This window comes from Arachis hypogaea, chromosome 8, assembly GCF_003086295.3.
Source record: "Arachis hypogaea cultivar Tifrunner chromosome 8, arahy.Tifrunner.gnm2.J5K5, whole genome shotgun sequence".
NCBI classification, from domain to species: domain Eukaryota; kingdom Viridiplantae; phylum Streptophyta; class Magnoliopsida; order Fabales; family Fabaceae; genus Arachis; species Arachis hypogaea.
In genome coordinates this window covers 25,155,846-25,169,899 of record NC_092043.1, presented here as the reverse complement: position 1 = coordinate 25,169,899, position 14,054 = coordinate 25,155,846, and the positions used below count along the sequence as shown (strand labels likewise).

The following is a 14,054-nucleotide window of genomic DNA, read 5'->3' as shown; positions in this document are numbered from 1 at the left end:
TGGCAACAAATAGTACCTCTTGATCCAAACATGCTAGACACTGTACTTCCAAGACTTAGGCTCCTCATATAGTAGGTATTGCTCGTTCACGGTCACCCGAAACAAATCACCCTCTTGAATGACACCACGGACTAAACAATCCCCTCATTTACTGAATTCATGTTGAACTTCCCTAAACTTAGAGGTTGTGTACTCACTCTGAAATTGTCTTTCAATTGTAGAGCTCGATGAACATGGGATAACTCCTTTAGAGTCTGCAGCATCATCCTCCAGTTCTTTTTGCTCTTTGTTCCCAAGCACATTGTCATACTCATGCACGAACTAAACCAGTCCACTCTTGCAATGCAAGAAACCACCGAAAAAGGCGTGCATACTCTCACTCTGTTGGATAATTCTCATACCAGCCCAGAATTCACCTTGAAAATATATTGGAACCCACATTCGACGATTGTCATAAAGGTCTACAAAACCAAAACATACATATCAAAGCGAGAATCATCATCATGAATAAATAGCTACATCACAATACACAACTAAAGACTTAGTGAACCAACTATACATCGACGTCTTAGATAAAGATATTCCATAAAAGTATCCAAATAGGTTACCAATAATCCGATGATAACGGGGGCTGAAATCGAGTAAAATAAAAACTGAACCTGCGTAACATACCTACCATCTAAAAAGAACATAAGAGCACTATAAAGCACAAACCTGATAGCCATTTATTTTTGTCTAGGTTAAACTCATTAATGAATGCACACCAATCCTTCTCAAAAGACTCTTCAGAACGGGCATTCCAAACAGTGCCATGCATTTTAGCATCTATTTCTCTGTATTTAGCATATCCTCCGAGCTTATGTGGTATCTTTTTCATTATGTGCCATATACATCATCGGTGTCTAGTATTTGGGAAAACATTCTTAATAGCGTCAAACATGGATTTGCACTGGTCCATGATGATGGCCTGTGGGGGATTTCCCATGCAATTCAACCAGTTTTTAAAGACCCACTCAAAACTAGGAATTTCCTCATTACTCAACATAGCACATCCAAGTAGAGTGGGCTTGCTATGATGGTTGAAACCAACGAAAGATGCAAACGGAAGTCCATGCCTGCAATAAAGATAGCAAAAAATTACTAAATCACAATATTGTGGGAAAAATGTAAACCCTTATAATGGAGATAGAAACACAAACATAATTGTTTCTTCTGTACGTTATATTAAACGATACCACATCTCCAAAATATTCATATGATGTCCTGCATCTTGTATCTACCCATAGCGCACTCTTAAACTTGTTAGTTTCGTCCACATCAACTGCATAGAAGAAATTCGGGTTTATATCTCTCATTCGCATGAAATAGCTAATCATTTCCTTCACATCTTCGTTTACGTCAGCACAGCGCAAATTTCTCGTTATGTAGTTCCAAACATCCTCTTCTGAGTAACCCAACTTTGATGACCCACCAACCTCATTCGCCAGTGCGAGATAAGTCTTGTTAGGCCATATGCCAGCCTCATCGTGGTTCTTAATCACACAATTGGCATGCATGGTCAGTTCCCTGTACTCACTATAATGCACAGCTTGCTCGGCAGAACACGTGTGGGTGTGCTTCAATTCTAATTTAGACACCAACCAATTATCATTCTGCCTATCAAGCATCACGTACATCCTTGCTTTGCACCCAGCTGTTGTTATTCTCTTTACTCGCATTGCTGCCTTCACTCAAGACTCCCGATAACCTTCACGACTGCAGTGTAACGATTGGTTAATAGGTACCTTTAATTCCTTCCTAGTCTTGTCAAAGTTTGTATTCCTAATCCTAGTCACAAACCCAAATTTTTTTGCATAATTAGAATAGAACTCTTGTACCCACTATAACGAATCAAATCTCAATCCTACGTACGGAATTTCCTCCATTGGAATTCCAGTGTGATCTGGGAACTGCAAATCCATTCAGAAAAGGTATCATTCAACACAAACCACATCAATCTAAACAATTTCCAATATGTCACTAATTTTGTGAGAACAATAAAATATGTTTCACACCTCATTATTACTTATCGTTGCATCATCCTTTTTCTGAATAGCGTCTTCAAATTCTTTCCCCTAAAATCGATAAACGAGGACATATCACCAAACAAGATAAACATCGACCATTCGATACTAATAAAAACTCTTCCAACAGCCAGGTAACTTTTGATAATACCTACTAATGGACAACCCAAACTAAACTGGTATAAAAAATTACTATCGATGATCATAACCATAAAAAAAAGAAAAAAAATTACTCAAAGCGGGAAACATCATCTCCACATGGTGAACTAAAAAATAATAAAACACAATTCTTGCAACAAAGTGTATCCCTGTTAATAACTCAAGATTTAAAACATTAAAAAAAAGTTGCTGGAAGGCCTAAGCAAAGACGCTACTAAAAGATGAATTACCTCTTCCACAAGTGGTGTATCATCTTCACTCAAACACGGAACATTAACGTCGGGGAAATTAGAATACTCACTCACGTCATATGCAATACCGTACGATGCTTCTTCAAAAATTGGTATATCCATAGACATATTGTGATACATGACGTCGGGATTTTTGCCAGTAAAGAATTTCATAAAAACAGTCGCGTTGTAGATATAGTCTCTAAACCGACAGAAATCCCTTCGTACAAACGTTTTGGTTGTCACAAGTAACAAACCCCTTTAAAATTGATAACCAAGTATTTAAATCTCGGGTCGTCTTCTCAAGGAATTGCAGGGAGGTATGTTCTTATTATTGGTTATGAGTTTGTAAATTGGGTCTTGGAAGTAAGGTGCGAATATATTATATGATAAGTAAAATAAAATAATACTAATAAAATCTCTTGGCAAGGTATAAGAACTGGAGGTCCTATCCCAGTTATCCTTATCAATTGTAATGAGAATTGGATTTTAATCCTACTTTGTTAACCTCTAACTATGAAAGTAAGTTAAGTGGATGAATTAATTCCAATTTTCAATCAACAATGAGTTTGATAAATCAAGAGTTACCAATCATTTAACCAAGGCCAAAAGGGGAAAAACTAAATCTACTAGAATAACAATATCCTCAGATTGGGAATAATAAAAAGGAACAATCATAAACTGAAATGCTTCAAATATCATTAAATAAAATATTCAAATCTTAACATGGAAAAGTTTAAAAGCCAATTAGGCAACATATATAATACAAGCAAGCATTCAAATGTCTGAAAATAAGAAATAACAAAGAGTAAAAGAACATTGAACCTGGGATTGAGAGTCACTCTTAAAACTAAGAGAAGTCCTAAATCCTAAATCCTAATCCTAAAGAGAGAGAGGAGAGAACCTCCCTCAAAACTAGATCTAAATCATAGAAAGTGAATTATGAAAAGCATCCTCATGAATGGATGCATTCCCCCACCTTATAGCCTCTAATCTGTGTTCTCTGGGCCGAAAACTGGGTCAGAAACAGCCCAGAAATCACTTCCAGCGCTTTCTGGTCCGTACAGGTTGCGGAAAAGTGACGCGGCCGCATGGCTCACGCGGCCGCGCGGGTTATGTTCCTGCCAGGTCACGCGTCCGTGTGACCCACGCGTTCGCGTCGCCTGGCGTCGAAGCAGCTATGGCAAAATATATATCAAATCGAAGCCCTGGACGTTAGCTTTCCAACGCAACTGGAACCGTGTCGTTTGGACCTCTGTAGCTAAAGTTATAGCCGTTTGAGTGCGAAGAGGTCAGGCTGGACAGCTTAGCAGTTTCTCCCACTTCTTGTATTCCTTCCACTTTTGCATGCTTCCTTTCCATCCTCTGAGCCATTCCTGCCCTGTAATCTCTGAAAACACTTAACACACATATCAAGGCATCTAATGGTGATAAGAGAGGGTTAATAATAAGCAAATATAAGTCCAAAGAAGCATGTTTTCAATCAAAGCACATAATTAGGAAGGCAAATGTAAAACATGCCAATAGTATGAATAAGTGGGTAGAGAGTAGATAAAAAACCACTCAATTGAGCACAAGATAAACCATGAAATATGGGTTTATCAACCTCCCCACACTTAAACATTAGCATGTCCTCATGCTAAGCTCAAGAGAAACTATAAAGATAAAGAGGAATGATAGAATGTATGAGATGCAACCTATGAATGCAACTAAATGAAAAATGTTTCTACTTACTTAGTTATAAGCAATTAAATCCCCAAGAATAAGTATGACCTGGATTTTACTAATTCAAATCATAAAAATGAAGTACAAATAGACTTGTAGAAGAAAATAGCTCATGAAAGGCGGGAACAAAGAATCGAGCATCGAACCCTCACTTAGTAGTGTATATCACTCTAATCACTCAAGTGTTTTAGATTCGATTCTCTCAATTCTCTACTATCCTTGCTTTCTAAGGCTTGCTCTTCATCTAACAATCAACATAAATTTAATGCATAAATACACATATCAAGAGGTCTTTTAAGGGTTGTAATGGGGTTAAGGTCAAGGTAGGATTGTATTTGGCCAAGTGGACTAAAATCTGAATCCTTAATTAACTTAAACTTTCCACTTAACTTAAGACAATCCATATAATCACAATACAACATTTAACCATCCATTAACCATGTTTTCCACATGTTCATGCATTCTAATTTCAAGTTCAACTCATATGCATTTCACCACTTACTTTGGGACATTTTGTCCCCTTTCACTTATTTTGCTTCTCTTTTTTTTTGCATATGATTAAATTATTGGATGCATGAATTATGTCCTAAACATTTCTTTCACATTTTTAGAAAATTCTAACATACTCAATTCTCAAACCCAATGTTTCCAAACCCACTTTTCCCCACACTTAATTCATAAGCATTCTCACTAATCTAAGCTAACCAAGGATTCAAATTAAGGACATTATTGTTTTTCGCTTAGAGTTAATGATGTGCTAAAGTAAAGAATAAAGGGGTAAAATAGGCTCAACATTGGTTTGCAAGGGATAATGAAAGGTAAGGCCATATGGGTATGTAAGATCAGTGAAACAAAGGCCTCAATCATATAAGTGTATGCATACATTAAACAATGGAAATATAGAGTTAAGCAAGACAAAGATCACAATTTTAGAGAGAAAAACACACACCAAAAATAAAATATTGGTTGATAAAATGCAACCAATCAAATAGGCTCAAAATCTCACTGGTTTTGTGTGTTCGAGCTTTAAACCATGTTCCAAAATAATATTTCTTTCATACAAGTTTTTTTTTCAAAAAGTTTTATTCAAATTAGTGAAATACTATAAAAATTTCTTGAAAAAAAAGAAAATATTGCTTTAACCAAGTGGTAAAATATGCACAAAAAGAAACAAGCATGCAAATGCAACAATGAAAAATAAAAATTGGTGTTGAGAAGGGGCTAACTAACCCGTGGAGATCGGTATTGACCTCCCCACACTTAAAGATTGCACCGTCCTCGGTGCATGCTGAGAAGTACAGGTGGGCGGGTGTTGTGGTTTCTCAGCTGTTGCTCGTTGTAGAAGCTTTCTCCTTACCCGTTCTGGTGGCCAGCCTGAAAAAGGGAGAAGAGAAAGGGATATGAAGTCAAAGGTGTAGAGCAAAGAGGAGAGTGGTACGAGTGAATAACATGCCAAGTAAGGAAAATAGTGAATGGAAGACATGGTCGGGATTCCATGTGATCAGTTCATCAATGGAAATATAGCAAGGCATGGGGGTATTGGATGCAAGATGTTTATTAGCATGCCGGCAAGGGCATGAGTAGCATAGATCAAGCATCAAAAGCGTTAATGTATTGTTAGTCGTAAGAAACTAACAATAACGTTTGTAATGACAATTATATTTAATTAATAAAATATAAAAAGGGTTTTGTGAAAAACAAGCATTTATAGTAGAAGATTAAAAGAAATCTTTAAAAATAGTGCACAATGCCATATGGGCGTTTTCACAAACACATAGCATGCATGGTAAATAAGCTATTTGAAAGTATGAAATTGAACATGCAAGCAACCCTTTAAAAATTAATATAATTGTCAAACAATTCTGCAGCAATCCACAATGACCCAAATAAAATTCCAACACCAATGAAAATAATGCAATGAATGAAAGTATGCAAATAAATTAAAATAAAAGAAAAATAAGAAGAATGAGAAGGGAAAGAAGGGAAGAGGAAGTAAATAAGAAAGGAGGGAGGAAAAATTAGGATTGGGGAAGAAAAGATAAAATATTTTGGCATATAAGGTTAAGGTATGCGACGCTGGCGACGCGGTCGCGTGGGTGATGCGGCCGCGTGGTGCGCAATAAGGTCAAGGGACGCGGACGCGTGGGTTATGCGATCGCGTGACTCGATTTGTGCTAGTGGCGCGAGTGCAGCCTCGCGCTCGCACAACTCTCTGTTCAAAATCTTATTAGTGCCAAATTTTAAGTGACGCGATCGCATGGGGCATGCGATCGCGTGAGTGGGCTTTAAAGGAATATGACACGGTTGCGTGTGTCACGCGGCCGCGTGGGAAGGATTATGCGTTCAGCACCAATCCAACACCACTCTCGCACAACTTCGGGTGTGCACCACTAAGACGTCGAAATCTTGGTCACGCGGCCGCGTGGGTCACACGGTCGCGTGGGGGGACATTATTCCCATGCGACGCGGACGCGTCAGCGACGCGGACGCGTCAGCGACGCGGTCGCGTGGGTTGATTTGTGCCATTGGCACGCCTTCAGCCACGCTCCAACGTGACTCTCTGTTCGTTTTTATTTTTCTCTTCTCCCCTTGCGACGCGGACGCGACGTTGATGCGGTCGTGTCGCGTAAAATTTTTTTTTTATATGCATGAAAAATGCAGAATGCAATGCTAAATGTTATGCAAAACTCCAGGTTCAATATAATAAAATAAAATAAAACTCAAAAGCAAATAAAACTAAATAAAAATGAAAAATGAACGATCATACCATGGTGGGTTGTCTCCCACCTAGCACTTTCAGTTAAAGTCCTTAAGTTGGACTTTTGGTGAGCTTCCTGTTATGGTGGTTTATGCTTGTACTGATCCAGGAATCTCCACCAGTGTTTGTGATTCCAGTAACCTCCGGGGTCCCAAACTAGGCATGTAAAACCCTTGAGCAGCTTCAAAAAGATTCTTAGGCTCCCAGGGTGTTGGATGTCAGAACAGATTCCAGGATCCCAAATCTTGCTTTTACACCTGTCTTCGTGTTGATTATCATGTTTCCATCCGGGTAGCAAGCAATCTGAATTCTCACTAAAGCGGCCAAACAACTTCCTAGACCCATTCAGTTGAGCTCTATACCAACCTTTACGTTTAAACTTAAAGCTTCCAACCATGATGAACCTTGCAGGACAATTCTTACCACTGACCATCTTCTTTTTACTCTTAATGCCACAAAGAGCTCTACGTTGACCATCCGTCTCCAGTAGCCCATATTCAAGTGGGATTAGAAAGCTATGGGATATGAATTTTACCCACTTGAATGTTGTGAAGGATGATGGCGAGTTAGGGGGAGGTATCTTTAATGAAATTGCAAGCTCCACTCCCTTGTGCTCTTTTTTGATAATTACCACCTCTTTGCAAACTTCTTCAATTTCAACCTCTTCCTCTTGGTAGCTCTCTTTCAATTCAATCTCCTTTTCATTGCTTTCCAAGGGCATGGGAGGTTGTGCTTCTTCTTCTTGAATCTCCATCTCTTGATCAACCTCTTCCAAGTCTTCAACTATGATATGCTTTGGAGGTTGTACACCCTCTTCAGCATCAATTTCAACCGTCTTGGAAGGAGGCTCTATGTCTTGTCTTTCCCATGGAGGTTCTTCGTCTCCTAAGTCTTCAACCAACTCTTCTTCTTGAACAATGATAGCTTCTTCTACTTGTTCTAGTATGACTTCATGCTCTGTCTTGTCCACTGGAGTTTCTAGTATCTCCTTTATGCTATGCTCTTCACTAGACTGTCCACATGGGGCTGTGGCTGATCCTTGTGTATTTAAGCGTCTAGAAGCCCATTGAATTAATACTTGCCCCAGTTGTTAAGTGGTTGCCTGAAATTGATCCATTGTTTCCTTGAGACGATCCTTTGCCTCTTGATGCACTCGGTTTTCATAAGTAGGATCATAATACTCTTGGATTGATGGATATGGAGATGGTAAATATTGAAGTGGTGGTTCTTGTGAGTAATTGGGTTGGAATTGGGGTGGTTCTATATATGGTTCATATGGCTCATAAGGTAGTTGGTATGGTAGTTGAGGGTTAGGGTCATATGGAGGTGAATGGTGGAAAGGGGCTTGTGAGTGTGGTGGGTTGAGGTTGTGTTGAAAGGATGATCTCTGAGCATAGGGTGGGGCTTGTTGGTAGCTACAAGGTGGTCCACCATATCTATCAGCTTGGGATGCATTGTAGCCTGGTCTTTGTCCATGATATCTAGGATGGTGTTGTTGCCTAAAGGGTTGATTAGATCCTCTTGGCTCCATCCATCCTTGATTGGTCTGACCTTGATGCATATTCCTGCTGTGGTTTCTATTTCCTTCAACAAAGTTAGAACCAAACTCAAAGCGAGAGGGGTGAGAATTCATAGTAGTTATCAGAAATAAGGGGAAAAAGAAGAAACAAATAAACAAGTAAAAGAAAAATATTTATTTTTTTTTGAAAAATATTTACAATAACCAATAATAAGGCACACGTTTGCAATTCCCCGGCAACGGCGCCATTTTGACGTCGGGATTTTTGCCAGTAAAGAATTTCATAAAAACAGTCGCGTTGTAGATATAGTCTCTAAACCGACAGAAATCCCTTCGTACAAATGTTTTGGTTGTCACAAGTAACAAACCCCTTTAAAATTGATAACCGAGTATTTAAACCTCGGGTCGTCTTCTCAAGGAATTGCAGGGAGGTATGTTCTTATTATTGGTTATGAGTTTGTAAATTGGGGTCGTGGAAGTAAGGTGCGAATATATTATATGATAAGTAAAATAAAATAATACTAATAAAATCTCTTGGCAAGGTATAAGAACTGGAGGTCCTATCCCAGTTATCCTTATCAATTGTGATGAGAATTGGATTTTAATCCCACTTTGTTAACCTCTAACTATGAAGGTAAGTTAAGTGGATGAATTAATTCCAATTTTCAATCAACAATGAGTTTGATAAATCAAGAGTTACCAATCATTTAACCAAGGCCAAAAGGGGGAAAAAATAAATCTACTAGAATAACAATATCCTCAGATTGGGAATAATAAAAAGGAACAATCATAAACTGAAATGCTTCAAATATCATTAAATAAAATATTCAAATCTTAACATGGAAAAGTTTAAAAGCCAATTAGGCAACATATCTAATACAAGCAAGCATTCAAATGTCTGAAAATAAGAAATAACAAAGAGTAAAAGAACATTGGACCTGGAATTGAGAGTCACTCTTAAAACTAAGAGAAGTCCTAAATCTTAAATCCTAATCCTAAAGAGAGAGAGGAGAGAACCTCCCTCAAAACTAGATCTAAATCATGGAAAGTGAATTATGAAAAGCATCCTCATGAATGGATGCACTCCCTACTTTATAGCCTCTAATCTGTGTTCTCTGGGCCGAAAACTGGGTCAGAAACAGCCCAGAAATCACTTCCAGCACTTTCTGGTCCGTACAGGTCACGGAAAAGTGACGCGGCCGCATGGCTCACGCGGCCACGCGGGTTATGTTCCTGCCAGGTCACGCGTCCGCGTGACCCACGCGTTCACGTCACCTGGCGTCAGGGCAGCTATGGCAAAATATATATCAAATCGAAGCCCCGGACGTTAGCTTTCCAATGCAACTGGAACCGCGTCGTTTGGACTCTGTAGCTAAAGTTATAGCCGTTTGAGTGCGAAGAGGTCAGGCTGGACAGCTTAGCAGTTTCTCCCACTTCTTGTATTTCTTCCACTTTTGCATGCTTCCTTTCCATCCTCTGAGCCATTCCTGCCCTGTAATCTCTGAAAACACTTAACACACATATCAAGGCATCTAATGGTGATAAGAGAGGATTAATAATAAGAAAATATAAGTCCAAAGAAGCATGTTTTCAATCAAAGCACATAATTAGGAAGGCAAATGTAAAACATGCAAATAGTATGAATAAGTGGGTAGAGAGTAGATAAAAACCACTCAATTGAGCACAAGATAAACCATGAAATATGGGTTTATCAATACACTCGCCTTCAACGCAAACACATACACCGGAAATCGGTGCTCGAGGAAGGGTCTGTGTCGCAAATGGAAAGGCTATTGCGGATTCTTATTGATGTTAATAAAATTAGGACGGAGATAATACCAGGTATGGTTCACGACACAATGGTTTCGCGACACCTCCATGCACGCACGTCGCATCTATCTTCCACGAGGCTGTTGGTGCATCCAATTGGGATCTAGGGGAAGAGACGGTCACCGCGGACTGGGCACGGCAGTGTCCCAGTGACTGGAAATTTTGGACAATGGTACGAGAGACGTTCGGCGATGGTTTATTAGGAATAGGGTTGTGTGAAAGGGTTGGAGTATTGGGTTTCTCTATCAAGTTTCAAGTTAACCTGATGCACGGTTACCATTTCTTTACTTTTTCAAAATATTTTTCATGGACCCCACATTAAACTTAATTAAGCCATATAAATTTATTTTAATTTTTTTTAATTTGTGTTGGTAATAGTTGGTAGACTCTCTCTTGGTAACGTATACTATTCCTTAGATAAATTAGTCCATAATAAATAAATTAGTTCACTGCCTCTTAAAATTATTATTATTTTTTGGATGAAGGACATATGAAAGCTTAATCGGTGGCTTTAAGTATAGTAATGCTAGGAACTTTGTACAAAGATAAATTATATGATGATGATTATGGTATCTGTAATTGATGACTATAAATTTTGATAATACTTCAAAAATCAAACTAAAATCAAAGTCATAATTTTATATTATGTAAAACTATTTTTATATTTGAAAATCATTTTGAGTCCCCTATTTTATTTATTGTGTTTTATTTGAGTATCTTTTATAATAATGCCTCTCCTTAATTACAGAAATTTGGAGGACTTCTTATTACTGTTGTTGTTACTTGTTAGTATTATTAAATCTTATTTAAAATTGCAATTAATTTAATATGAATGTAATTAATTTATAAATTAAAACCATTTTATTTTATAAATTATTTTATATTTAAAATATAAATTTGAATCTATAGGAAAAAATTATACTATTAGAGAGGTAAAATGATTGTGTGTAAAAGGCATAAAGATTTTTCTTATTTATTTGTTGCAGAGATTGTTGTTGATTGTTCCGGTTTTGATGTGGGAGATAAACAACTTTGATTTGTTAGATATAACAAAAATAATTGCACATTATATAATGCTTATTTATATTGTTTGATGTAATATAAAAACTTTGACACAATGCGTTAAAATTCCAAAATTTGGAATTTTCTTATTGTATAGGAGAGATTTTAGAAACCTCTTTAAAAAATTAGGTGAAGCAATTAATATCTAAAGAGTTTCGCGCGATAAAGTTAAAAGATTTAGTTTGGAGCATAGCAATTATTTTTAAAAACCAAAACGGAGCTAATAGAATAAAACAACCAATATGGTCATACCAATGAAAAAATTAGTTTAAAAACTCTATTACGGAGATTTTTACTTACTTGAAAATTAAGAACAACAAAAATTTGAGTTTAAAAATTGGAGAAGAGATTAGTATCTAAGACTGAAAATGGTGGTACCTGGATGAATGTGTAGTTGGAAATTGATGAAACTCACAGAAGACGGGTGTTGGCTCCCAACATTTGAAAAGAAGAAAAGTAGAGATATTGAGTTTACAATTATATAGGATGAAATATGTTATTATATAGACGACCAAACACCTTTAAAATATAACTAATAATCAAGTTTGTTTTGAAGATAAGAAAAAGAAAAAATGAATTTGCCATCATTCTCTGGATTTACAGTCATTTTTTGAACATATGGCATTTCTTTAGTTATAAATAATTAAATAGAAGGATAAATTAATTATATAAAAGGTTAAATTAATTAGAAGGAGAAACGGACTACTCAAATCCGATACCTTAAAATTTTAAATTTTAAATCAAATAAGCTAGTTAAGTAAACGGTAGAAAATCTGATTGAGATGAAGTTGTTAGGATTTCAAAAAATCACCCAATATTTTAGCAGTCAAATGTCTCCCGTCTTCTTAACCTACTCTGCGCCTCCTTCATCCCGAGCCACTTTATAATTCTTATTGCGTATAATTTTTTCAAGAATACTGAGCTTATTCCTCTGCACAATAATCATGTCTTCTTAATCATTGAGAATAAGACTCTTAAATTTAGTTAAAGTGTTGAAGTGATTCTGAAACAGTGATTTTTGGCTCTATATTTTCTGCTCAATCACCTAAGGTCAATGAATTTTCCTTCATTTTTCCTTTTTCATTCTTATGTATTTAATTCATGTTGTTTCTATCTTTCTGCATTTCATGCTTCGGTTGATGATGATTTCTCCTATGTAACAGATTTTCTTTTACTTTTGCATTTGCTCTTTGATTTTGTTTTTGTTGTTCCTGCAACATAGTTCCAAAGAACAAAGATAAGCATTTAATTTGTACGTGAAGATGAATTGAATTCAGTTAGCTTTTCCAAGTTCTTTGAATCATCATAACAAAGTTTTCATTGCATATATTTAGAGTCATATTATTAAGCATCTCTTAGTGTTTTTTATTTTATTTTATTTATTTATTTATTTGTGGTGAGTCAGGTATTAGGTAGAAAATCTGAGTCATATTAATAAGTTTTATTTATTTATTTTATTTAGTTACTATGATACATTTTTGAAGAATTACAAAGACCTTGCAAATACACGGAATTGGATTCAACCATTACTTGGTAAGCATTTATTCCTCATAAGATGACATATTTTTCTTTGAACCAAATCAAGTATGCATTAATATCTATCTTTATCAAACAATTTGGATTTTGGATCTGCAGTTGCTTTGTCATATTTGGAACAAATACTAGATGGGAGTTTATGGGGTTAGGAACAATTTTTTTTACTAATTTAATGTTATGTAATTCAATATACTTATAAAACTATTTTACATTACATATTGAATTCATCTTATTTTGCATTAGAATGGAGAGAGAGCAAGGGATTATGAGGGTGTAAATTAATCTTTATTTAAGAGCTTCAGCAGTGAATGGTACAACCGTTTTTTGACATAGTTTCTTACAAATTTTTTAATCCTTGAATTCATGTATAAATTTTGTTCAAAAATTAACTTGTTTTTCTTTAGTGAAACTTATTTGAGGTCCAAAACGTGGTAGATTATGCAAAATATCAACAAAAAGCATTTTTCAAATTTCAAATTTCTAACTTACAGATAAAATTTATGCAAAACTGAACTCACTTTAGTTGAGCTGCTGCCACAAATAAGGTTTTGGTTTTTGAGATTTTTACATACTCACCGACTTTATTACTAAGGCTTATTTACTTTTACCTCTTCTCTATCTGTCTATCTACGGCGGCCATCAACAGGTATCCATCAACCAACCCCGCTTATTTATCTTAAACTCCTTCTGGCCGTTGCGAAGGCCTTAAGGCAAGTAGCTGAAGGAAAAGCTTCTGCTCAAGCTGAGGCCGCTAAATGAAAACGGAAATTTGAGTTGGAGAGGGTGCGGAATCTGCAGTTTGATTCTACAAGTTCTTATAATTAAATAATGCAAGTTTCACTTTCTGTGTACACATTTCCTGTTCTATAACAGTTGATATTGCGGAAGAAACAATAAACTTTTTTCATCTGCCTGAACAGCAAAATCGATTTTATTTGTTTACTTGAGTTATTTTAATAAAACAGAATATTATATTGATATAAGGTTTTGGGTTTAATTTAATATATATATATATAGTTATACATCAGAAGCTTGGACCACATGAAGAATGGAACTCAAGCATATGCATATATAAGCTAAGGCAAAGTATAAATAAGACTAGTTTATATTAATTTATAATAATATATTCTCAAATTTATCCTTATCTAAAAGGGTTTTATTTTACTAAAACA

At 36.2% G+C, this 14,054-nt stretch overlaps 1 protein-coding gene across 1 annotated transcript; it reads right to left on the bottom strand.

The window, feature by feature from the left end:
- Window positions 1-892: 892 nt before the first annotated feature.
- Window positions 893-1,718, bottom strand: LOC140174684 (protein FAR1-RELATED SEQUENCE 5-like). The gene is made up of 2 exons (XM_072200174.1): window positions 1,219-1,718; window positions 893-1,115 (listed from the first exon to the last, which is right to left on the bottom strand). The coding sequence occupies exons 1-2, from the start codon at window positions 1,716-1,718 to the stop codon at window positions 893-895; spliced, it is 723 nt and encodes a 240-aa protein (XP_072056275.1).
- Window positions 1,719-14,054: the final 12,336 nt, after the last annotated feature.